Source organism: Bidens hawaiensis, unplaced genomic scaffold, assembly GCF_021521415.1.
Source record: "Bidens hawaiensis isolate Kalapana, Puna unplaced genomic scaffold, B.hawaiensis_p1.1 tig00026969_1, whole genome shotgun sequence".
NCBI classification, from domain to species: Eukaryota; Viridiplantae; Streptophyta; class Magnoliopsida; order Asterales; family Asteraceae; genus Bidens; species Bidens hawaiensis.
In genome coordinates this window covers 180,039-205,776 of record NW_027494353.1, presented here as the reverse complement: position 1 = coordinate 205,776, position 25,738 = coordinate 180,039, and the positions used below count along the sequence as shown (strand labels likewise).

Genomic DNA, 25,738 nt, shown 5'->3' with positions numbered 1-25,738 from the left:
AAAGCCTAAAAAAATGTGATATATATACAAATCTTATCTCCTTTTTACAAATATATAAAGAGCTATTTCTAGATACAACTCCATGCCAAAGACGTACGCCAACAAATTACGACACTAAATTTATAGAAAATAGGCAGCTACCAATAACCAAAGAAATGGAAAAAGAGTGAAGTAAATACGTAATACATAGTAGTCATTAAATTTGTTGTTTTTTGTTTTTTTTAAATGAAAAGAGAAGGGTGAATTTTGGAAAGGAAAAGAGAATGTACGTAGGAAGTGTAGAATCGTGACATATGCATGACCCCAATATGATACTCTTTTATTCTTTTATTAGAGTACTAGTTTAAGGTCCGTACATTACACGGTTAATTAATGAAAATTTTAAACTTTAATTATTAAATGAAATACAATCAACAAAAATGATCATATAATGCTAATAAAATTATATTTTACATTAAAATAACATAAATTACATAACTAAGATTACACAAATATGTTGTAAATAAGTAAAACATTCATTGTATACTACATTTGTGAGTGTATTGATCGGTATACACTGTTTATCAAAAATTAAAATATTTAGTCCATGTCTACTTGTAACTCTTGATAAGGTTACAAATAGGCTTGCTTATAACTCTTATGTGTGAAAAATAAGGTTCTTCAAGTGCTTTCCAACCCTAATAAATGATACTGTATCAATGAAACCAACAAAAAAATTATTCATGCACATAAAATATCATACCTTTTAATTAATTATTATGATGTCATTTGAGATCATATGCTAATGAATGAATTGGTTATGATTTACATTTAATAAAAATATTGAATTCATATATTGAAATAACTTAAAAAATAAGAACTATATATTGAAATGGGCTGAAAAAAATATGAGAATGACTATGAGATTGACAAGTGGTAAGAATATGTAGTCTTTTATTAGAGACGGCGGTGGGGATGAACGACGGTGGGAATTAGGGTTTGTTATTTAGGTTGGGTGTGTGTTATGAAAAGAAATTGACTGAATAATAAAAGGATCCGAAAACTATTATTTGGACGCGTTGACCCGAATAAAAACCATTTATTGAATATGGGTTGAAAAAAGTGAGGATTGATGAGAGCTTGACAAATGGCACAATGAAATGGCCTTTTATTAGAGTAGTAAGATTAGTGTTTGTTATTTGGGTTGGGTGTGTGTTATAAAAAGAAATTGACAGAATAATAAAAGGACCCGGAAACTACTATTTGGGAGGGTTGACTCGAAATAAAAACCATTTACTAAATATGAGTTAAAAAAAGTGAGGAGTGATGAGAGCTTGACAAGTGTCACAATGAAGTAGCCTTTTATCTAACTAATTTATTAAAGAAGACATGTTTTCCACATGGCCTTCAAATATGTCATTAGGGGTGTTCTTCGGGTTTGTTTTTCGGGTTTCAGGTTTCAAAGTTATAAATCTTAACCCGAAACCCAACCCAAATCTCTCACGGGTTTTTCCGGTTCGGGTAATTCGGGTTTCGAGTATCCTAGAAAATGAAACTAAAAACAAAAAAATTTAAAAAACTTCAATGCTAAAATTAAAACAACATATTCTTCTTTGTTCGTGACGCAAATGATCAAATAATAAATAAACATAGCTTGGTAAAGTCATAAAACAATTCATAAAAAAAAGTAAAACTAAGTAACTAACTCGAACCATAATTGTAACATTTCGGATTTTCCAAACCCGTATTCGTTTACGAACGAAACATTTTTAGACCTTTATTATTATTGAAAATCAAGTGTTTATAAATAATTAAGTTTATAATGTTCACTTTAGGCCCCATATACTTTATATGTTGTTCAAATCTTAAACTATGCATAAAAAGTTCGTTAAATGACCTAAATCCAAACTATAGGGACTAAAGTTGACAAATGATGATATTTTCCTCCGTTTGGCCGGAACATCACGTGGTGGGGTGGCCTAGGCCCACCACGCGGTGCTATGGGCTACCTGCACAGCTTGTTTCGTTTATTATTGTTTCCTAGTTCGTTTTTGGCCCGAAATCGCTTATTTTATGACATAATCGAGTGTTTTAAGACCCAAGAAGACTAATATAGCTTAGATACATGTCCATGCTCATTAACCCTTGATCAAGAACGAAATTTACTGGTTATAATGTTGATTTGATCATTAAAGGCCCATCTAGTTCTAAAACGAGTAAGTTACCATATTTAGTTCGATTTAGTATATCATATATAAACATATCATTATTTCTCTACCACAAATCATTCCTAAACCCTAATTCACAATTCCTAGCCTTCACCTACCTCCAACCTTCATCATCTTCTTTGGTTTTTGCATTATTATTGAAAATACGCTCATAAACGGTTGATTTTGCTTATGCACCGACCTTTGACTTCCGTTTCTCATCGATCCTTTCACTTTCCGGGTAAGTTGTAAACATAGAAAACATTCATATATATTCCCTAGTCAATAACCTTCAATCAATTTCGGTGGTTGAAGGATATTGACTGGTCAATTCGTTTAAAACTCGTTAAAGGGCAAAATAGTCAACAAGTTTGACTATCCGTTTTCTCATACTTCTGGTCGGATTCAACGTTCGGTCCAGAAGACTTTTATTCTCGTAATGTGATTTTAAGGCTAATGACCAAAACCCGACTTCCGACTCACTGTTCAGATTCTGGTCAGTACCAGCTCGCTTAAACGTTTAATTCAACATAACTAGAGTTACACTCATCCATTTGGATTGATTCCAGCGGCATTAAGTTCGTTTTTATTTATATTTTCATATCACAAAGTTTCAGGTTCTTATTAGTTATCTAGTTTGACGCGTATTGGACGACTCGCTTATCCGTTTACTCGTTTATTCTTAATTATATTCACTTGACTTCCATCTAAGGTGATTTTTATCATTCCCCAATTTTACTCGATTTTCATAAACGTTTTGGGGACATATGCGTATATAATACTATACATACATATCTATATATACATACATGTCAAAAATAGCAAACGTGTAATTGTGTGTAATTAATCAAATCTACTTGTTATGTGCTTATGTGTAATTGTATTGATTTGCTTTACATATCCCCTTGGAGAGGGTTGTCATTCTATTGACCACCGCCCGATTCGCTTGGCAATGGTCTTATTCTATTTATTTGCTTATGGTTGATTTACCGGCGCCTGATTCGCTTGGCAATGGTTTAGTCGACAACTTATTTGCTTATGGTTTGATTTCATTACCGCATTTATTATGTTTTGCTTATTTATTATATTAACATTATTTTTGGTGTCAAAATTGGTGGTAACCTCACTCAACATGTTTGTTGACAAAACTTCATTTTCTACGCATATGCAGGTTGCCTGAGTTGAAGGATGGACACTTAGAAAGACCTTAGGGTTATATTGAAGACAAACTTAAATTTAAATGATTGTGCTTATTTATTTGAATGGTTTTGTTGTATTTGGTTGTCACACCCCGACCAAAGGCGGCGGAACATGCCGAGGTGTAACGATTGTCCAAAAGCACATGACACTAATTAAAGTGACAGTATTTAATAAACTCATTTCATTTCACAACATCGAAAATGTCACATAATAATTATCCATAAAATAACCATAAACAAGATATCACAAAATATGACAAATTTGATACTGTTCATTTTTACTAATATCCTAAGGTATTTGATGTCGTTTTCTTCACAATCATAAATCAACCAAGATGCAAACCTACAACTTTCGTAAAATAAAGTTTGTCAACACAAAGGTTGGTGAGCAATTCATAAGTTTAATCATATTAGTATATAATAAAGATAGCCACAAAACGTGTATACGAAACGATAAATAAAAGTGGTAATTTGGATAAATAGATATCGCTAAACACATTAGCGACACCTAGCTATAAGGGGATGCCAAATAGTCTAGGATTTTATAGTTATCGTTAATTGCATTACGTTAACGACACCTTGCTATAAGGGGATGCCAAATAGTCTAGGATTTTATAGTTCCACCAACCAAAAGCGATAAACACATAGGCATATAAGCATAGAACACCAAAGAGCAATTATTTAGGTAAAGTATACAACTACGTTTGTGGTTTAAGATTCAAATATAAAGCATTTTGTTGAATAAGTATGAAATGTCACCCCCAAAATAAAAGATGGAAAATGGGGTATGAAGTACTCACCTTCAAGTAGTAAACTTGAAAGATGATAATTTGGAGATTTGTCGGAACGACGAGTTTAACGCACAATGCCTAAAAAGAAAAGAAGTCTTGAATTTAGAAAGGTTGTTTTGAAGGTCTTTAAACAAAATAAATGTTAAGAAATGTAAATAATTAAAGTTCAAGGTTTAAAATGTAACTATTTAAGAATTTATAATAATAACCCTTTAAAAATGTAAGTTTGCTCGAAACCGGGTTAAAGTATCTAACCTTAATATTTACTCAACCTATGTTAATTAATAAGGTGGGTAAAATGCAAGAATGCAAATCCCTTAGGAATAAAGATACTAAAACGGTTTTTTTTATCGAGTGTTCGGGTTGTCGGTTCGGGTCTTGATAATTGGTCAAAGCCAAAGTCAACTTTCCAAAATATTGAATGTTATGAGATAACTCAATAAAATTTAATAAGACTTAACCAAGTATGTAGTTCCATTGTTTTAGAACTAACGACGCACGTTAAGCGAGTGTTCAGTTTTGTCGGTCCAAACTTTGTTATGAGATCAAGTTGGATCCAACATTTCCAAGTACTTACGAAAATATTTAAAAATCAATTTGTAACTATTTTTAAAGAAATATACAAGTCTTGATGCCTAAAAAAAACACACTTGTGTGTCTTAAGTGAGTAAGAATCAGTTTGGTTTCCACATGTCCAAACACTAAAGAATTTGTATAATAATGTACAAATAAAAAAAATACTATAAGTTTTACAACCAAAAGTTAACAATAAAGTCTTTAAACAAAAGTTCGGTTTTCGGTTTGGATCGTGTTTCGGGTTAAGACCGAGGTAAGATTCTACAAACCCATAACCATAGAATTTGTAAAAATGATTTTAGAAACTTAGATCTAACAATAAGTATGTTTAAACAATTATTTAACAAAACTAGTAACAAAGTTCGGTTTACGGTTTAGAGCTATTTACGGTTAAACCGAAGCATAGACTCTTAAAAACCCATAACCATGGAACTTGTAAACATGACCAACAAACTAAAATAAGCAAGATTAATATGTATGAACAAGTTATATAGATGTATATATATCAAGGACACGAAATCCTCCATGAAGCCATGCCTTATGAGGTCCGAAACCTCACCGATCGGAATCGGAGAAGTAACTACCAAAGGTAAACAACGGGTGTATATTATATATATGTTGAACAACCATAAACAAGTATTAATAAGGTAACATAAACTAATTAAGATGAAAGACTAAAAACCTTCAAGAACACTTAAGAAGATAACCTTGAATCTTTGATGTTTGAGAGAGTTTTTTTTTTTTGAGTTGTAGCAAGGGAAAATGAATTGGAAAGGTGGTGTATATATAGGGTAATGTTGATGGTCAAATATGGGTGTGAGACACAAGAGTTTTCATGCAAAATAGATCAAGACAAAAACACAAAACAACAAAAACAAAATAATAAAATAAATAAATAAATAAAAATAAAAATAAAAGTAGGATGTTTTCAAGACCCAACAAGTGTGAAACAATATTGTAACATAAATCCATCATTTTGATTATAACATAAGCTTCGGTTTACAAATCGGGTTGGTTTACATAATAAACAAATACAAAAACGAATATAAACAAGACCTGAAATTGACGAATGTCACATTGGTTATTATGTGTATTATTTGAATAAAATAATTAATTAGATATTGTAATTTATAATTATGATAGTACTTCGAGCTGTGAGCAATCGGATCACGCCCCGACATTTCCGCCTTAGGTTGGGGTGTGACAATAATCGTCTTCGATCAGACGTGATTTGGTTGTTCGATTACGGTTGCTATTAGTAGTAAACGGAAAAAAATAAATTAACAATAAACAATCGTTCTATAATCGTTGGAATGACAAATGTCGATTGAGCTCGGATTTTGATAACTTTAGTGTCTAAGACTAAACATATTATACCTAAAAATATATTTAATTTCAAAACTAAAAGTTTATTCGGGTTTTTCGGGTTGACCCGAAACTTATAAATCAAACCCAAGAACCAACCTGAATTACTTCGTTTTATGTTCGGGTTGGTCTTTTCTCGGGTTCGGGTTTTTCGGGTCGGGTTAGTTCGGGTTCGGATACAAGTTTTTTCTGGTTGGGATTCGGGTAAAAGTGACAGCCCTATATGTCATCCACATGATATGTCAACTAATCAATTTCCATTTATACATATTCCACCTAATTAACTAATTTTTTAATCACCGTTCCTTCAATTTAACAAATTTTTATGTTAAATGATATAACAATTAATACTTTTATTAGTATTTAATATTTATTAATTAGCTCAATTATGAATTTCTTAAAATTATATTATTAACAATTTCTTATTATTTCAATGCGGATGACATATTTGAAGGTCATGTGAAAACATGTTTTGCTTTAAATATAATATCAAAATTATAATTATTTCATATGCCATGACATGCACTTCATGTTTGATTTCACATATAACTTGTATCTAATATGCAAACTTTTTTTATTTGATATTATATCATTTTTAACCTGTGTAATACACGGGTTACTATCCTGGTTAGAGTAGTAAGATAAGATGGGTTAAAAAAAGTGATGAGTGATGAGAGCTTAACAAATGACACAATGAAGTAGCCTTTTATTAGAGTTGTAAGATTGGGTTTGTTATTTGGGTCGGGCGTGTGTTATGAAAAGAAATTGACAGAATAATAAAAGGATCCGGAAACTCTTATTTGGGCGGGTTGACTCGAAATAAAACCATTTATTGAATACGGGTTAAAAAAATGAGGAGTGATGAGAGCTTGACAAGTGACACATTTAAGTAGCTTTTTATTAAAGTAGTAAAATAAATGCGTTAGTACCAAATTGGCTTATTTTTAATTTAATTTCCTAATAAAAAAGGAGTTACCAGTATCAAATTTATCCTATTAATAGCAAATTTGTTTTGTTATGTTTTTTTTAACTTTCAAACATCAAATTTTTTTTAGGAGAAAATAGATTTAGAGGAAAAAAAAAATTTAAGTGTTTTTAAGCGGCAACATATTGTTTTTATTAGTACACCCAGGTACCTTGCTACATCAAGAAACGATTCCCAACTAACTTTTCTAAAATGGTAAGGGGCTTTTTGGTTGGGTTTGAATCTGACCCACTAAAAGGTAAACATATTCAGACCGTTTGGTTTTACCCTTGGGTTTGATTCGGTCAGATATTTAGCATCTGAATGGTTCAGCTTGAAATGGATGATAAATGGAATCAAGACCAAATTAGTAGTCACATACCTTTCTCTTTCGGGTCTACTAGTGTTCAACAAACACCACCACCATGGAGAAGGGGCATCGGAAAACTCCTCGGCTGTAGCGATTTCGCCAAGGTCTACCATGCTAGAGACATCTTCACCAGCCAAATAGCCACGAATCTTGAACGAAATCACGTCGCGATTTGAACGGCGGTTCGGTTTTAAACGGAGATGGAAATGAAAATTTGAAGATGGAGATTAGGTTTAAATTGGGAAAGAAGGAGGAAGACGACGAAAGGCCATACAGAGAGTTTAATTTTGACTTTTAGATTTATATTACTTTTAGATTTATATTACTATATATTTTAATTTTCTTATAATATACTAAAAATTATACTTATTTTTTCATTAATGAATATAAATCTAAACAATGTACTTATAATTTTTTTTCATTAATGAATACAAATCAAGTTTAAAATCTTTTACATCTTTTGGGTGAGATTAATACCAAACCTACTTAATAGTGTAAAATAGTAAATTTTGTACAGTTATTCAGATGCCTAACCAAACAAATATATTAATAGTAAATTTTGTACAGTTATTTCGATGCCTAACCAAATCAGCTCTTACTGGTTCAGATCATCTTACCCATTCAGATCTCTTACCTATTCAGCACTTAATAATTCAGAGGTTTGCCAAACAGCCCCCTAAGTCTGTTTGTTGAAGTACCAGACTTAAAATAATTAACAGACTTTTTAAAAAAATGCATTCTCTTCCTAAGGTACCTCTAAGCATTTTTTTTTCTTCGTTCCTTGAGTCCGCTACTTCAATAAATGGGATTGCCACCTCATCAAAAGTCAGTTAAAGTCCGCAGGTTAAGGTGGTGGACTAGCTAGATATACTCAAAAATTTGTTGTCACTTGACCCTCATTTAGTCATTTTCTTCTCGCTCTAGTCTTAGCAAAAAAAAAAAAAAATAGAAATTCTCAAGCATTTGAAAGTGGATCCAAGAAACAAAGTATTTATCACACAATAAACGAGAAAGACATGCATCCGCTAAACAAAACAATGAAGTATTTCCACATATGAATCATGAATTAATGTTTATGATTACAACTGATCACATTTGGTTGGAACAAACGACAACGTCTCCTTCTCAAGATCATGAACCACCATCATATTCTGCTGCTGAATATTCCCAAATATCGACATCCCACTCGAACTCCCCATCGCCAAACACACCAACCCACTCTTCACATCTCCAATCATATAATTCTCCCCGGGCAAATCCAAACTCGCACCATCAAAATGGAACACCAGCTTCGGTATCTCAACTGTCATTTCACCCGAACCATCGTCCGCGGGCAACTCAAAACACAAATCCAAACCTGTGCTATCCGAATCATCCACGTTCAGTTTCATCTGTGAAACAAACTCCTTTTTCACCAAATCAAATGCTGATTCTTCAAGGTAGGTGATGGTGGTGCCCGAGTCGATAATCATACCACCCGTCCCATCTGAGTTTAAATCGAAAGTTGATATTTTTTTTATAGGCAAGTCGACGTCCCCGACTGAGATACCGATGAGTGAAAGATAATAAAAAGATGGGTGGTAAGGGTTTTTGATTAATGGTGTGGTATAAATTGAATCATTAGATGTTTTGCTTGATAAAGATCCCATTACCAGAGTACTGGTAGGGTTTTCTGACGAAATATCGTCTGTAATTGAGTTTAAACAGTAAGAAAACGTGGTTTGTTTGAGTTGTGAAACTAAAGATAAAGGTCCTCTACCTAACCCTACTAAACCACCACCTTGGTTAAACCCATCACCATTATTATCTTCCCCACAACCAAACCCTAATTCGGGTACCGCCACCTCACCAAACGTAAACGTTTCGCTAGCGAGAACCCCCTCGGTCGACGAGTAATCACCGTAGGAATATAAATACTCGCAGCCGTCTGATCCGCAATCTGAAGTTGGTAATGCTTTGCATAAGGTATTAGAACATGGGATTTTTGAAAAAGATGAGGAATTTTTCGGATCGAAAACGGGTGTTGGAGAGTTGAAACATTTAGTGCATGGCTTGCATTGGGTCCATATTAGGTCACTGCCAGTGTCCATGATGGCTGAGTAGGTTTCCGGGGGTGTTCCTATGGCTAGATTCATTAAGAACTCGCCGTTACCCGCGTGAACGGGTGATGTTACTTGGGAAGTCGTACTGGTGTTGGCTGATAAGCTAGCTGCCATCATCATGTGGTTGATGAGTCTTTGTAACCGAAGGTTTCCTCGGTTTACACCGCGTTGTAAGCGTTCGAATTTAGTTAAGTTTTTACCCGAATCGACGTGTTTGAGGGCCACCCGGAAGCCGGTTTTGGGTAGGTTGGTGTGATCATGGAGGATGCGTCTGGATGTTGAAAAGGTTGGAGGAATGAAGATGAATTGTAGGGAAAAGATGATGAGTAAAATGGAAGAAAGTGATGAAGCCATTAGAGGGTATACAATAGATTTTGTATGTGTTTGTTAATATGTGTGTGTATAATATATGCAAGTTCAAGCCAACAAATTTTGGCGAAAGAAGTGGTCTAAAGGGGAAGAACAGAAAGAGAGAATATATGGAGAAAAAAGCTGGTGAATATGGTTTGGACTTTGAAGAAATATTATCTTCAAGTCTTAGAAGTAGGTTACTTAACAAGGTAACTTATGCAGTATATGCATATGTAGGTGTAATATATAATTTATATATGTGTGTGTGAGTGTAAGGCAGGTATAATGATAGAAATAATTAAAAACAAGACTACACATATTTATTTCTTTAATGCTTTCTGTCCTACCATCATTCTTGATTTCTTTCTGTTTCTTTTTTCTTTCACGTGTCATTTTTTCATAAATGGGTCGGATATGCAATATGACTTCAAACGTCTTGGAGCACATTTGGGATTTAGTTTGAAAAATGTTTATTGTTTTATTGGTTTTTTTAAAAAATCATTTTGAAAAGTCAGGATTTAAGGCTTTTAAAAAACTGTTTTTTTAACCCTTTTAAAAAGCTAAGGATTTTGGTGATTGCCAAAAACATTTTAACTTATTGGCTTTTTAAAAAACCAATAAGTCAATAAATATTTTTCGAACTCTTCAAACTCAATCATAAACATGCTCTTAAACTCGTTACTTATTTACCCTTTGGATGGATTCTCTTAAGTGTCTATGATTTTATATGGTTCAACCATTTTATCTATTGAGACTTATTTTGTTTAAAGCTCATTTTAAAACCCTACATAAAATATTAAAACTTTAACTTTGTTTCGTTTGACGAAGTTTCTGTTTTAAACGTACTCTAGCAATTTAAGATATCATTTTTAGCAGTATATTCATATTATAGTATAAAACTCACAATTTTAAGATATCATGTTTATTAATATTCTCATCATATGTATAATGCTTATCCAAACAAAATATACATATTCCCAGTTTTCCTAACGGGTGGATTGGGTTCTAAGCATTTGATCACTTTGAGTCGATATCATAAATCAAAGAGGTGGTGGGTAATGATAGGTATGTGGCGTACAAATTGGAAAACAATCTATTTTATTTAAAAAATTGAAATGAAAAAGAGGATTTTAAAGCAAAAGAATCATTGAGGATTAATAAAAAAAGAAAGAAAATAGGTGTAATTACATATTTAGACAAAGTTATGTCTTATTATGGGTGCGGCGATGGATAAAGAATGTATGAGCATCATATTTGATAAGACAATGTTTAAAGTTTGTCTTCGTTTTAAATATTTTACTAGTATAATCATTATCGATATATAATCTCTTTCTCTTTGCAGTTATTTGTATTTTATTTCTTTGTGTGTTAAACTTATTAGACCATGCGTAAACAAAACTAGACATAACTGGGCAGTTTGTGTAGGCATGTAACCGAACCGAACGTTCGGTAAACATTCGTGAACCGTTCGGCGGGAAATTCGTTTATGTTCGTTTATTTAATAAACAAACGAACATGAACACATGTTCCGTTCGTTCATTTATGTTCATGAACGTTTGTTTATGTTCGTTTATGTCTGTTTATTTATGTTTGTTTATGTATTAATAGAAAATAATTAAATATTATCTAGATAGGTCATCTGCTTATATTTGTTAATTTGTGTTCAATTAAGTTCGTTTATGTTTGTTTGTGTTCATTTACATTTGTTCATGTACGTTCGTTTGTCTTTGTTCAGTTATGTTCGTTTAAATTTTAAACAAACGACCACAAATGTCCCCTTTTAATAAAAGAACATGAACATTCATATTTGTTTAATTAAGTGTCCGTATTCTTTTAAAGTTAAATGAATGAACACGAACATGCCCTTATTCGTGTTCATTCGATTCGCTTACAGGCTTTCATTATTAACATTGATGAATACATATGTCTCAATCTCTAGGCTCTGCCGATTTTATTTGTGTTCGTGAATCGTTCGTGAACACATAAATTTCCTTAATAAACGAACACGAACATAAAATTAATCTCGTTCGATAAGTGTTCGTGAACACATTATTTTTTTAACGAACGAACATGAACAAGGCCTTGTTCGTGTTCGTTCGGTTCGTTTACAGCCCTAATTTTGTGTCATGTGACGCCTTTTGAGCATTTTGCAAAGAGTGGGTGTAGTGGGAAGATGCTCCAAAAAGCCTCTCTCTACCTCTAACAAGACCCTCAAAAATTGTGCCACACCGACGTTATGTACAAAAAGCCGATATCAAAAAATCACCCCAAAACGCCGGGAGGGGGGGGAGGGAAGGGGGTGTTCTCTGTTGTTTTGGCCTCAAACGCATGGATAACTTGCCCACTACGGATGATCTTAGATCAAGTGTTCTGGTGGGGTGAGAGGTCTCCCTGTCACCTCACCACACTTCAACCTTAACACTCCGTAGCACATTCTCATCAATTTTTTATGTCCTCTTTCATCAACTCGGTCTATCTACAAATGGTTTATTGTCTCTCTCCTTTCCATCTAAGATATAAAAGAGAAAAACACTTCGATCATTAGAGATGCTCTTATAAATAATTAACTATACGACAAAGTGGCAAACTAATCATATAACTTCATATATTATTATTACATGGACGTGTTTAATTATTTAATCATTCTATTATAACAAATCAGACATATACAAGTAATTTGATGACTTTCTTTTATATTATATAAGCCCTCAATGATAAGCTAGCATGCTAACTTCATTTTCATTAGATCGTTTTTATGTAGTTTTGTTTAGTTTCAAACGTACTGCTTATTTATTTGTGTTTTGTTGAAACGTAGAAGATTAAATGCACCTAGCTAGCATATACATATATAATATATTTTTAAAAAAAATTAATATATTATTGTTGGGAATTTACATGACCTAATAACAAATCGAATGTAACTAAATGGACGTGAGTGGTTACGTTATGGATTGTAGTATTTAATCTTCCAAAAAGTAGGCTGTTAGTGTCCGACAAAACAATTGACACATTATCTTCTAGACCCATTTGATGTTAATTTGTCGTCTAATCTCCTATTTCGTACTATCCGACTATAACAATATTATGGAACTTAGAGAATAATAGAAAGTTGAAAAATAACAATGGAATAGAAATGAGTATTAGTATTAGCAACGGACTGTAGTTTAGGGTAAAGATCCAATGTGCTAATTAAGATATATAATGTTATTATCATTCAAGTCTTGGCGGGGTGATAAAGGCTATTGTCTCTTGTCTTTGAAACTGAAGAGTGAAGACCATGGACATAGATTTTCTTATGGTGTAGTTTAGGAGTAGAAGTAGATGGATGTGTGTCTAACCGTTAAAAAAATAATATTATTATATATCTCAATTACTTATATATCTTTTTGATTAAGAGAGACTTCAGTTTTCATACATCCCTTGAATATCAATTACTTCAAAAGATTATACCTTACTATAGATGATAATGTTGTCTCACTAGAATGTTTGCATTTAAATCTAACGACAACCTAGGAAAATAAAAAGGTAACATGTTTCTCCCCCTTGCATCCAAACTCCACGCCCTTAAGGTTATAGACTCGGGCAACTGTTCAAAGGGTGACTTGTTCGGTTCATATTCGCTAACAGGTGTCCTTTTATCGGGTCACAAAGCAAGCTATAGCGACTAGAAACTCTCACTAGAAGGCCCAAGAGCCATTGGTCCAACGCAATCAGACACTCAAGTTGGTACCATAAACATGATAATTGTATATTAACCATTTAAACATTAGTAAATTAGGTTTGTGATCTAATTACCGTATACGTGACATGTCGGTCATAGCCAGGTTGTGGAGTGAAGAGGTAGGTCCCAGCAGAGACCAGTTGGTCCCGCAAGACTCACCTTGAACAGGGACGTCGGCGCAAAGACCATCTGCTCCCGCAGGACCCACCATGCTCATAGAACCTTACGCGCAGTACGCAAGCTGTACACGCAGGGAAAGCCTCCCAATGGTGAAGTACCCCGCCTGTTCCCGCAGTTGCGGATACAAGCCATCAGGGAAGGCTACCCGCAGACAGCAGGGCTACACGCACAAGACAATAGATACTTCAGTAGTCACATGAAGGAATGAGCAAGGCAGGAACAATCCCGCCTAAATGAGCCAGTCTGTATGATTCTGAAAGATCTTTTGTACTAATACCTACCAAGGTATGGATAGGACAGACGATCTGACCAGAACAACCCATGAGCCAATCACAGGGTGACAGCTCACCGACAACAGTGCGAGGAGGAGCACCCTCTAGTACTGTTTGTCACTATTAGCCGCTGCCTACTCACCAACCCTTACTGTGGGACATGCGCAGCCTACAGTTGGTGGAATAGTGTTACTATTGGCCGTAACCTTTTCACCAACCAGCATGGCCTGCGTACAATCCACAGTAGGTGGGACGTGCATAATCTACAGTTGGTGGAATAGTGCAGCCGACTTTGTCACTGTTGGCCGTAACCTACCCACCAACCAGTATGGCCTGTGCGTAGTCCACTGTTGGTAGAACAGGAATACTATTCAGCCGGCTGTACCTGCTTGGAAACCTACCTTCGGCTATAAATACTCCAACATCTTGGAATGGTAAGATCATCTGCTACCCAGTTATCTAGCAATCTCTTAATATACACTTATATTCAGAGCAATCTAGTCTGATTCTCACGCCGGAGGGTGGTCACAAGGAGGAACCCCCCCCTTCTCAGTGACGAGCTTACGGTGTTTGTTTTGCAGGTCTCCTGAAGAACAGCCTTCTCAGTTAGACCTCATCCGTGGGAAACATTACTTAACCCCCAGATTATCTATAATCTGTCCAGATTATCTATAATCTGTCCAGGGTTCACTTAGTGTTTCTTCATGGAGCAACAAACTTATACCTTGATCTTCTACTTGTCTATTAAAATTAGCATAATGATTTTGATACTTTAATCGATTACCTGACAAGAAACTCTCTGTTTATTAATGCATTCTACATGTTAATTGAGGTTTTTTTGGTGGGCATGCTAGCTACACCAAACCAACTAAATTTCTACTAAAATCCAGTTTTAACTACAATATAAGGAAATTATCAATATATCATGGTTAGTTCCTTAGCTCGTTAACCCCCCCCCCAAAAAAAAAAAAAAATCAAATGATGAAATAGTAATAAAGCGGCTGAACACTGATGCATATATATGAAAATATGAGATAATAACAATACCTCCTTTTTCTGTTGGGACATCTTATTGATATGAATCAGATCCCCTGCTTCAAGAAACAAGAATCCATTTACAGTTTTGACTTTTAGTCAAGCTCTTGATAATGTATTTCGTCGTATCCATTTGCCAAACTCACGAATTCAAATAAACACTCGCTATTACCTTTATTCTTTTCACATAACACAAATAATAACCGACAAATTCTATGACAAAAACCTTCTTTTGGCACGTTTTCTATCATTAAGCAGATCCACCAATGAAGGAAGCGGTTTAGGAACCGGAACATGCATACCCCTATACAACCTCCTTATGTTCTCACCAACTCCCTTTGGTGAACACACGGTAGCGTGTTTCACCATCCCTTCTTTCTGCTCGTTTGACTTTGACTCGTGTTGACCTTCACGCATATCATTGGTCAGCTGAACTTCAACATCTTTATCCAAATATGACATTTCAGGTTTGACCAATTCTTCATAAACAAAGGTAGAATTATCAAGTCCGAGCCTTGCTCTTCCAAACAACGTCACGGTTGAATCTTTTGACTCTTTGACTTGTGTAGGCACGGTCAAGATTTCTTTCTCACTTAAAACTTCTATTTCACTTTGACTTATGTTGACCTCATGCACGTTTTCATTCACAAACGTACCCTCGGGATCAATATCTAGAAGCTTCCAGAGAGGATCATCGGGAGCTAAATGACCATACGAGCAGTGCCTTTTCACATAACCAAGCTCCATGGCCCGACACTCGGTGGTGGTTGAGACCACCCATCGAGGTGCAAGTAATTGTAGGGCCCACTCAAGTTCATCTCGAGACGAATGCATTGAATAACACACATGCCATATCCCAAATTGATCCCTTCTCGCTTCTTTAAACCGGTCAGTTTTCCGTCTTTTAGTTTCTAACAAAACATCCTCATGGACGTACCATTGGGCTGAAGGCCGTATAATAAGTGGTTCAGGCTGAAAATGGGCCCGGGCCTCAGCTAGTTTTGCTTCTGCTCGTTCGGAGAGTTTTGGGAAAGTATCAAAAAGATGGAATCTTGAGGACGGGTCTTGAGAAATAATATCAGGTACGGTTAGAGATAGAGATTGGAAACATTCAGGGTTGTTTTGTTTATCAACGAAGATTTTTGAACCAAACGTTTGACACACGTTAGCAAGTATTTCTTCCTGACCGAGAATGTCACATGTTAGGTACACCACACTAGCTTCCGGATGATTCCATATGCAATCGATGACCTGCATAAGCAGAAACAGTCTAGATAACTACATTATTACCAATAATAATCTAATTTTTTAAGACAGTAGTTTTGAAAGTTGCACACACTAAAAAATACTCTGGGTGATTTTTGAACCATTTAACCTGTATCCTTTTTAGCTATTTTTACTTTTACTTTTGACCCATTTGATCTGTTAAAGATAGAGCATAACCCACCTGCAGCATCTACTGTTAAATGACATCTTTCACCGTCGTGGCACGCTAAAATACTCTAGGGATGTTCATGGGCCCGTTTTGTGCCCAAACCCTTCGGTTTTTGCGTTTTTAAAAACCCTACAGTTTTGGTTTTTTTTGGTATTCAGTTTTCACATAGGTTCGGGTTTGATTCGGTTCGTTTTCGGTTTTACCATTTTAGCTTGAATTTTTTAGGCCGAATAAAAATTGGCCCAAAATAATGAATTTTAGCATGACACTTTGGGCCTAAATTTTTTTGTTGATTAATAATTAACTGTTTTACACATTTGGATACAAAATTTTAGGGCTACACTATTTATTATTTGTTATTAATAAATTCACATTCAAAGATAAAAATTATAATTCATAAATTGAATAACAAAGTAGGTTTTTTTTCCGGTTTTTAGGAGTTTGGTTAGGTTATAAAAGTCGTTTCAGTACTTCAGTTGTTTTGGTTATTTCAGTTACATGTAAGTTATTTTGGTTGCATTCTCATTGATAAAATACTCTCTCTCCCGTGTCTTGTCACATGCACGAATTTGGAATTTTGACCAACTCTAAGTCTGATTTTATAATATAGAAAAGACAAGCAGGAGACAGAAGACTACCTGGCGTATTGCAACATGTTTGCTAGGCATTTTTGAAGAAAATGTCCCGAATGTGCAGTCCAAGAAAACATAATCAAGTGGACACTTAGGTCGTTTGGATACTTTTCCTAAGTATTTCTCAGGCAATCTTTGCAAGCACTCAGGTGTAAGTCTGCAGTCTCCTGTGTGCAGAATATTACCAAACGCACCTTCAAACAAGAACATGACTGCACCTGCACGTTGCAAAGTTAGGTACCGATCAGAGCAACATGACAGCAGAAAAATCACATTATCACACACACGAGAGCAAATAACAGAACACGAATATTTTATGTGGTTTGGTTTTTTAGTTTATGTCATGCATATTATTAGGAAAAGCTGTAATTTTCCATTTCTGTACTTTCACCCCACAATAGGTGTTTGTTTTTTCAGAGGTAAAATGTATGCAGTTTGCGAACCACATCTGCATGCATCTGTAGAAGAAGAGGTGGACCAAACCTTTGCAGTCTGCAAAAAGAAGACTGTTTGTTTTTTAACGTCTGTGGGCTGCTAAAATAAACTATTAGTGGTGTACGAACTATGGTAGTGGGTGATGGTGCTGGACGGTCATAGTGGTGGTGGACAGTGGTGGTATGTGGTAGACGGTGGTGATGGACAGTGGTGGTGGCAGATGGTGGGTTGTGGTGGTGGAAGACGGCGGCGGTGGTGGTGGACGGTGGTGGCGGCGGATGGTGGGTTGTGGCGGTGGAAGACGGCGGTGGTGGTGGACGGGCGAACGATGGGTGGTAGTGTTTACCCTCTGCAGACCTTAGAAGATCTTAGAAGTCGATGGGCCAAGTCTACACCAAGAAGAGTTCGCGTATACATTTTTTAATGACATGTCTTCGAAAAAACAAACAGTCTGCAGATGGCAGTGTCTGCGCGGCGCAGACAAAAGAGCATGTGCAGACCTTTTTCAAAAAAAACAAACAGCACCTTAGTTGCATTAGTTTAGCAAGCATAGCATGTTCATGCTTATTCTCCAATATGTAATCACGGTTTTGCATTAAGAAAATCAAACAAAAAAATGGAACAAAGTTATAGTCTTCTTTATCTTATTCTTGGGAGCGTTTGCCTACTACAAAAGGCTAAATCTACCACGATATTGACCATCTCAAATCCATCTTCATCATTTGGTTAAGGTGACCTACATCCACAGGCTGCAACTAGGTTTTTCTTGATTATGCTCGGTACAAGATTACAATTATTAATTACGCAAATTAATAAACCCTAAATAAAATCTGACACAAAGAATTGAAGTTTATAATGTAATTTGAATTGAAAATCAATTACCAGGGCAGTGATTAGCATCAAAAGCAGTAACATTAAAACTTTCCATCGGATCATCGACAACAACCGACTGACCGGCTTCGATATCGACAAACAACGACCCGTCAAGCTGCAAACAAAGACCACAAATAATCAAAACCCCATAAAACCATCAAAACACATGATTCAAAAGAATTAGTTGAGAGTGAGGGCTTTGGTGATTGGGGTGGCGTAAATGGGAAAGGAAGAGTGAGTGGTGATCCCTTGAGAATGGTCTTTGTGTGCGTGAGTGAGAAAATGGTGTTTCTTTCGGTTAGAAGATGGTGTCCACCGATTAGAGAATGGTAACCCCTTTGGCATCTCGATTGGCATCTTTGCAAAGGATTCAGCTGAGGAATTGGAAATTGGAATTAGAGGGAAAATTTGGGATTTGGATGAATGGTTTTTGGGTATAAATATGTTTAGAGAAAAACTTCCTGTGAAAGTTTCGGGCTTTTTTTAATCATTTTTTTATAACATAGTGTAACATGAGATGCAGGGCTGAGCACAGTTCGGTTTAGTTTTTAGGTGAAACTGAAAAGTCGGTTTTTCAAATACACAAATCGTTTGGTTTTCGGTTTTTCAGTTTTTGATTTTTCGGTTATAATCGGTTTTTTTTTTTTTTGGTGTGTGTGTAGACATTGCAAAAAAATTCCAAAAAAATGAAAATGCATATTAGATCCAAAAAAACAAAAATAGGCATTTGTTACGTGAAACCAAACAAATACAAACTTGCAAAGGAACAAGAGTTTAAAATTCAACAAAATGCTAAATCAAAAAACACTAAAAGTTTAGTTTCAATCTTCATTCTTCATCTTCAAAGTTTACTCCCAATATTCACCATCTTCATAATCCTCATCACCATCAACGGTAGATACTTTTGGTGTTTGGTTTCCGGTCCTAACATCTAAAAAACATATATAATTGTATTAATATTTAAGTAAAAACACATATCAGTTCGGTTCAGCTTTTTTTGGTTTTTTAGAAATGGAAAACCGAACCGAAATGAAACCAAAAATTCGATTTTTCAAAAAAAAAACAAAAAATAAACAGTCGGTTAATGCTTCGGTTCGGTTAATTCGGTTTCCTGCTCACCCTTAATAAGATGTCAACCATGGAGTTGATATGTCTCCATCATAGGGATGGAAGTGGACGGGTATGAAACGGTTGGGTTTGGGATTTGGCTAAAACCAATAAAAAAACGAAACGTTAGTTTTTGAGTTTTTGAAGACGTTCGGTTTTGTTTTTTGGTTTTTGCTATTTGGGTTTGCCAATTTTGGGAAAAAAAGGGTTGATAAAAAATATCGAATTTAGGTCTAAATTTTTTTGTTTTTTGTTACTTAATATTTAATTGCTTATATTCATTTGGACTAAAATTTTTATGTTAAACTATATATTATACTATTATAAATTACTTAGCATTTAAAAACAAAATTATAAATCTCGGTTTGGTTTTATTCAATGTTTTAAAAACCGGTGTTTTATTCATACAGGATTGTGTTAAAAAATGGTACAACCAGTTGAACCGGGTGGTTCAACCGGTTTAATAGTTTAGCTTATAATTTCCTATAAATATAACTTTAACTCCAAAAATAACCCAAAAGTAAATGATTTCATAAGAAAAAGTAATTCAAAAGCTAATCCATATTAAAAAATAACACAAAAGCACTTAATTTAAAAAAGACAGTTCTAAAGTTTACACGTTTAAATATTAATTGTTGGGTTAAAAGTAGATTTGATAAAATATGGGCTGCAAATATCAAAAATTTCTTAGACATAAAACCGGTTTGCCGATAAAAACCGGTATTTAAAAAAAAACCGCTGGCATGATGTTTTAGCAAATCGGCCAAAAATACCGGACTCAAAATACCGGCATGCTGTTCGAAATCCGGTTTAACCAGTTCAACCGACCGGTTTGAACCGGTTTTTAAAACACTGGTTTTATTTACACACGAAAACGAAACCAAGCTAAAAGTTCGGTTTTTACAAAAACATACAACTAAAAACCGTCAGTTTTTGTTTCGGTTTGGTTTTTAGGTTTCGGGTTGATGTTTTCAGTTTCATGCACCACCCCAACACAAACATTGTTAATCCTAATCTTATATTGGGTGTCTCGTACTCGGTCTAGTAGTGGCTACGAAAGGGTGTGCAAGGTTAGGCTAAGCGCATACTCCTCCTCTACTGGTCATGCTCTCTCCCTTATACTTTCAACTTCTTTAACAATTTTATTTGACATATTATTCCCCTCTAACATTTTTTTACATTTTCTAGTTTCCTTTAAAATATTAAATCAAAATATAAAGTTCTTTTTTTATTTAAAAAAATAAAAAATGTTTTTTAAAACAAATAAAAAATTAATTATAAAAAACTTAAAAATGCTTTCTTTAAAAAAATTTAAAAATCATTTTAATCATTTAAAATTTAAAAATCATTTTAATTATAAAAAACTTAAAAATGCTATCATTTTTGTATAAAATATATTTAAAAAATTATGATATAATGTCTTTATAAAAACGATACAATATTTTGTGTGTTATTATATTTTTTCTTGTCACATGTCTCTTTCCCTGACCAAAAAAAAATAATAAAATTTAAAAAAATCAAAAATAATTTGATTTTTTTCGCTAAATTCATGTGCATGAGATTAATGACATCTGAGAACAAATCAAACTTGTTGATCAAATCGTATATTATGTAATCATTTTTTAATTTATTAAAAATTAATACAACATACCTTTTTAATGTAAGCTATCTCTATAGTTATTTTTTAAAAATTTTAAAGAACAACAAACATTTTTTAATATATATATATAAAAACATTTCTTTAACAAGATAGTGATAAAACGTTTTTTAAACTAATGGTAGTAAAATATAACAAAATGATAAAACGTAAATTAAAAAGGTTTAAATTGTATTAATGTAAAACCTAAAGTATGGGGTACGCTTAGTAGAAATAAAGGAGATGATGGTACGTTTGGCAGCACACACTACGAAATTATCAAGGCAAAATATCCGTTGGGTATTAGGCATACCCATCAAGTATAACCGCGAGTATCATGTATACCAATTAGTTTGTTAAAAATATCAGATTGATTTTTTTTCTTCCTATTCTAGTCTTTATATAACTTCATCTTTAGAATAACAAACGTAATAAAATATTACAAACATAGATATCAACATATAAACAAAAAAACACATTAATAACTTTATAATGAATAACTTTTCTTTCAACATATGAACCATTTTTATTTCACTTAACCATTTCTTTCACTAGTGAATAACTTTATACAGGTAATGTGCTTAATAAATACCAAATGAAAACATCCATGACATAAAAAAACACATTAAACACATAAAAATAAAAAGAGTAACAATGACTAATTGAAATGACATGAGAGCGCTTCCAAGGGACTAAACTTGTACCGTATACCCGATCCCTTCGGTAATCCTTTTCACCTGCCTACATTTATGCCTCAATTGCATCTATTCTCTTTCCCTTTAAATATCATCCTTTTATCCAACTCACAATTACAAATGGAAGATGGCAGGCAAGGAAAAAACCACCACAACGAAAACAACAACAATAACAGCAACAGCAAAGAACAGGACCGGTTCTTGCCAATAGCAAATGTCGGTCGGATCATGAAAAAGGTGATCCCGGCAAGCGGGAAAATCTCAAAAGAAGCAAAAGAAACCGTTCAAGAATGCGTGTCTGAATTTATTAGCTTTATTACCGGGGAAGCCTCGGATAAATGCCAACAAGAGAAGCGAAAGACGATCAATGGTGATGATATTATTTGGGCCATCACGACTTTAGGGTTCGAGGAATACGTGGACCCGCTCAAACAATATCTTTTAAAGTATAGAGAGTTGGAAGGGGATAAGGTTAATAACAACGTGCCTAAGCAACATCATTGCATTGAACAACAACATAATGCATTACCGTATGAAAATGTTTATTCTTCTTCCGCCGCAAGTATGATGTCGCAACCTCCGTTTATAATGGGGACTGATCAACCATTCGGTTTGCCGTTTTCACCGAGTTCAATTCAGACACAAATGCATAATCAACAAGAAAGCATTGATTCGGTTGGACATTGGTAAATGGGTGTTATTCTTTAATAAAACATATTTGTAACTATGAGTTTTCTTTATTTGTTTTGAGTACACATTGGAATATCTCTACCGCTTGCATAATGGGTCGGGAAGGGCCGAGCCAGGACAGGTTCGCCACAAACATTTTCTTTTGAAGTTTAAAATAAGTAATGTGTTGAATACGACGAGCATAAGAACGATAATTAAAATAATACTCTATTTATTTACGGATGCAGATTTAGAAGGTTACAAACATTTGAACACTAGTCACTTTCAAGTTTCAACCCATTTCTAAAGTAACATATTTCTAGTGTATTATACTCTAATGTGACTAATTATTTTTGCTAACGAACAACTAAGAACATTCAGACATAATCTCCAAGTGCATTGGCATATCGAAGGATTGTGCTGGTGAACAAATGATTGAGAGTTTAGTGAACAATTGTAATTTGACTGATTGAAACAGCTTGTTTGATAAAACTCAGCACGGTATAATTGATCATTTGTGCAAAAGCAGCCTGCTTGTATTATTGGTGATTGGTGAACAAGTTTGATTGAAACAACTATATCTACAATACCTGTATTGATGCAATAATAAAGTCTTTTGTTTTATAAGCTACTATACTGTTTTTGAAATAGATCATAAAACTACATAGACAAAAGAAAAGGGTTATTTTTATTATGCTAGGTATATAACGACTTTAATGCTAGATAATTATAAAGAAACATCACCAACATAGTGCTAATGACCAAAAAAAAAATTAAAATAGTTTTTACTTTTTAAAATTATTAAAATAGTTTTGACTTTGTGCTCTTGCTCAATCATTTATCTCCAGCGTCAACCCCTATACCTCATACTGTTGGAATTATGGACCGGTTCGGGTAAGTCAATACAGTCAACCGGGTTATGACCTGTGAGAGTTACACCGTGAGGTAACGAGCCATTGACCCGCTTAAGTTAGTTAACCGGGTTAGATACTTTAACGAGATGAAAATACATGGAGCGGGCTTTGAAGCAAGAAGTGGACTTGTTGGCACATTAGGTTTATAACTAACTAAGTTAGTTAAACCTAATTATAGGTTATATAAACACATGATGTTATGGACATAACCTTAACCCTAACCTAATCAACAAGTCCATCTCCTTTCTTCCTCCACCCCATCGCCGGCGCTGCCCGACCACCGCCGCTGTACGCCGCCGCCCTGTCTGCGGGCTGCTGTCCGCACACCACCACCGCTACCAGGTTGCCGTCGTGCACCGAACCGTTGGTCGTTGGATTTTGTTGTGTCACCTAGCTCGGTTCGTTAGCCTTCGGTGTCTCAACCGGTTAATTATTAACCGGGGTAAACTTAAATATATTGTTAGTTTATATTTAATGTTTTGACTCGTACTCATATTGTTTGTAACCGGATCCTGTCGGGTTTTGTTTTCGGTGCTGATTAACATATATTTTCCGTTGCATATATTAATTAATGTAATTAATTATTATTTGTCACGTTTATTGAACCGGATTTAATAAACGAAATTTTAACTGATCACCACTGAAACCCAACAGTGGTATCAGAGCCTTGGTTACAACATACGAGTCGAATTCGGTATCTTCACCGTTTCTACATCATAAACTTCAAAGAAGTTGACGTTTATGATCTAGATAAAATATTAGGGCAATTTTAGTTTGGTCAAAATTTTATTTATTTTATTTGACCAAAGTATTGCCCGACTTATTTTTCGTTGAATATGTAAATCTGGCCTGACCTTGCTTGTTTAGTTGAATGATTTTATTTTGGCCATATGGATGGTTCAAAAGTTGTATTTAGTTTTCGGTTTTATTTTATGGTTCTTGGCCACCTTGATGGTTCAAAATTGTAATAGATAGGGTTTAATTTTTCATTACTTGTATTAGTGTAATTTTGTAATGAAGAAGACTCGAAGAAAACCGAGGACGAGGACGAGCTCATGGAGTTCTTAAAGTCAGTGGGAGTTACCAAAGATGACGGGATGCACCAAGAGTCCATCATTGTGATTGTTTTGTGTTGTGACCCCTTGACCCGATTGATCTTGCTAATAGGCTCTAGCAAGATCAATCACTAATCATGGCCATTTAAGATTTAATATTCTGTTTGCTATTTTGGTTGGTTGCTTGATTATAATAGGATTATAATACCACCAACCTAATACCAAATATATTAAAATAAATTAACCAACCAAGTTTTGCAAAATTAAACTAAATTTAATTTTCCATAACTAATAACTTAATAGGTAAAACTATTAACTTAAAATTGGTTGGTATTATCGCAACAAACTTAGTTTTAATAGGTTATATAAAACTAAGTGTCCTGAGAGATGAAAGGGTTCATCAAGTTGTCTCGATCGTCTCGATCAATAAAGTAAAACTGGGCTTTTACTCTATTCGGTAAATATTTAAAATTAATCCCAATTTAAATCAATAGTCTATGTCATCCTACTATAAGTCACACTTGAGGCATACTGCGAAACTTCAAGTGTTGGAGTTACAGCACCGCACTTGATTTCTAGCCTATCCCTTCAAGGTGAAAGAGTTTCGTTGACACATCCGACCCTTTCACAAGTAACTATACTAGGGCGACTATTACTTTACTCTCTTGTTACGTGCTACAGCTGTCTGGAGACTAAGGTGGGCATAGATGAGACTAAACGTATCTACTTAGACAAATGTTGTCTTAATAGGCCTCATAAACGAGAGTTGTGCTCTATCCACAATTGGCAATCGTTGTTTGTCTGCCTAACCACTTACTAATGTTGTGTGCTACAGCTGCCATTAGTAACTGGAAGCCAGATTCTCAAGTTCCTATTTACTAATGTCATTGGGTCATTACTAATAGGATTAAAAACATCGAAAATACTAATAAAAATTACTTTTGCTTAATTGAACAGATGTCTACTGATAATAACTCCTCATTCACCCTCAAGGCTATCCTTGAGAAAGAAAAGTTGAATGGCACCAACTTTCTTGAGTGGCACCGCAACTTGGGACTTGTTCTCAAGATGGCAAAGAAGCACTATGTTCTCGAAGGACCTGTTCCAACTGAGCCTGAAAACAATACTACTGATGCCAGGAGGGTTCTTGACAAACATATGGACGACTCTGCTGA

At 34.5% G+C, this 25,738-nt stretch overlaps 2 protein-coding genes and 1 pseudogene across 2 annotated transcripts; 1 reads left to right on the top strand and 2 right to left on the bottom strand.

Moving 5' to 3' along the window:
- Positions 1 to 8,442: 8,442 nt before the first annotated feature.
- Positions 8,443 to 9,907, bottom strand: LOC143574512 (aspartic proteinase nepenthesin-1-like). The gene has a single exon (XM_077059115.1). It carries the CDS (start codon positions 9,905 to 9,907, stop codon positions 8,531 to 8,533), a length of 1,377 nt encoding a protein of 458 aa, XP_076915230.1. The 3' UTR covers positions 8,443 to 8,530.
- A 5,371-nt stretch (positions 9,908 to 15,278) lies between these two features.
- LOC143574511 (uncharacterized) lies at positions 15,279 to 18,609 on the bottom strand. Its single transcript, XM_077059114.1, has 3 exons — positions 18,497 to 18,609; positions 17,186 to 17,397; positions 15,279 to 16,363 (listed from the first exon to the last, which is right to left on the bottom strand). The coding sequence occupies exons 1-3, from the start codon at positions 18,540 to 18,542 to the stop codon at positions 15,326 to 15,328; spliced, it is 1,296 nt and encodes a 431-aa protein (XP_076915229.1). The 5' UTR covers positions 18,543 to 18,609; the 3' UTR covers positions 15,279 to 15,325.
- A 3,404-nt stretch (positions 18,610 to 22,013) lies between these two features.
- On the top strand, positions 22,014 to 22,690 carry LOC143574510 (nuclear transcription factor Y subunit B-1 pseudogene; annotated as a pseudogene).
- The last annotated feature ends 3,048 nt before the right edge of the window (positions 22,691 to 25,738 follow it).

Excerpts from the sequence above, each read along its gene's own strand:
- LOC143574512 (XM_077059115.1), bottom strand. The coding sequence starts at position 9,907 with ATGGCTTCATCACTTTCTTCCATTTTACTCATCATCTTTTCCCTACAA.
- LOC143574511 (XM_077059114.1), bottom strand. The coding sequence starts at position 18,542 with ATGGAAAGTTTTAATGTTACTGCTTTTGATGCTAATCACTGCCCTG. Across the intron at positions 17,398-18,496 it reads TGATGCTAATCACTGCCCTG|GTGCAGTCATGTTCTTGTTT; the intron begins GTAATTGATTTT and ends TGCAACGTGCAG. Across the intron at positions 16,364-17,185 it reads AACATGTTGCAATACGCCAG|GTCATCGATTGCATATGGAA; the intron begins GTAGTCTTCTGT and ends CTGCTTATGCAG.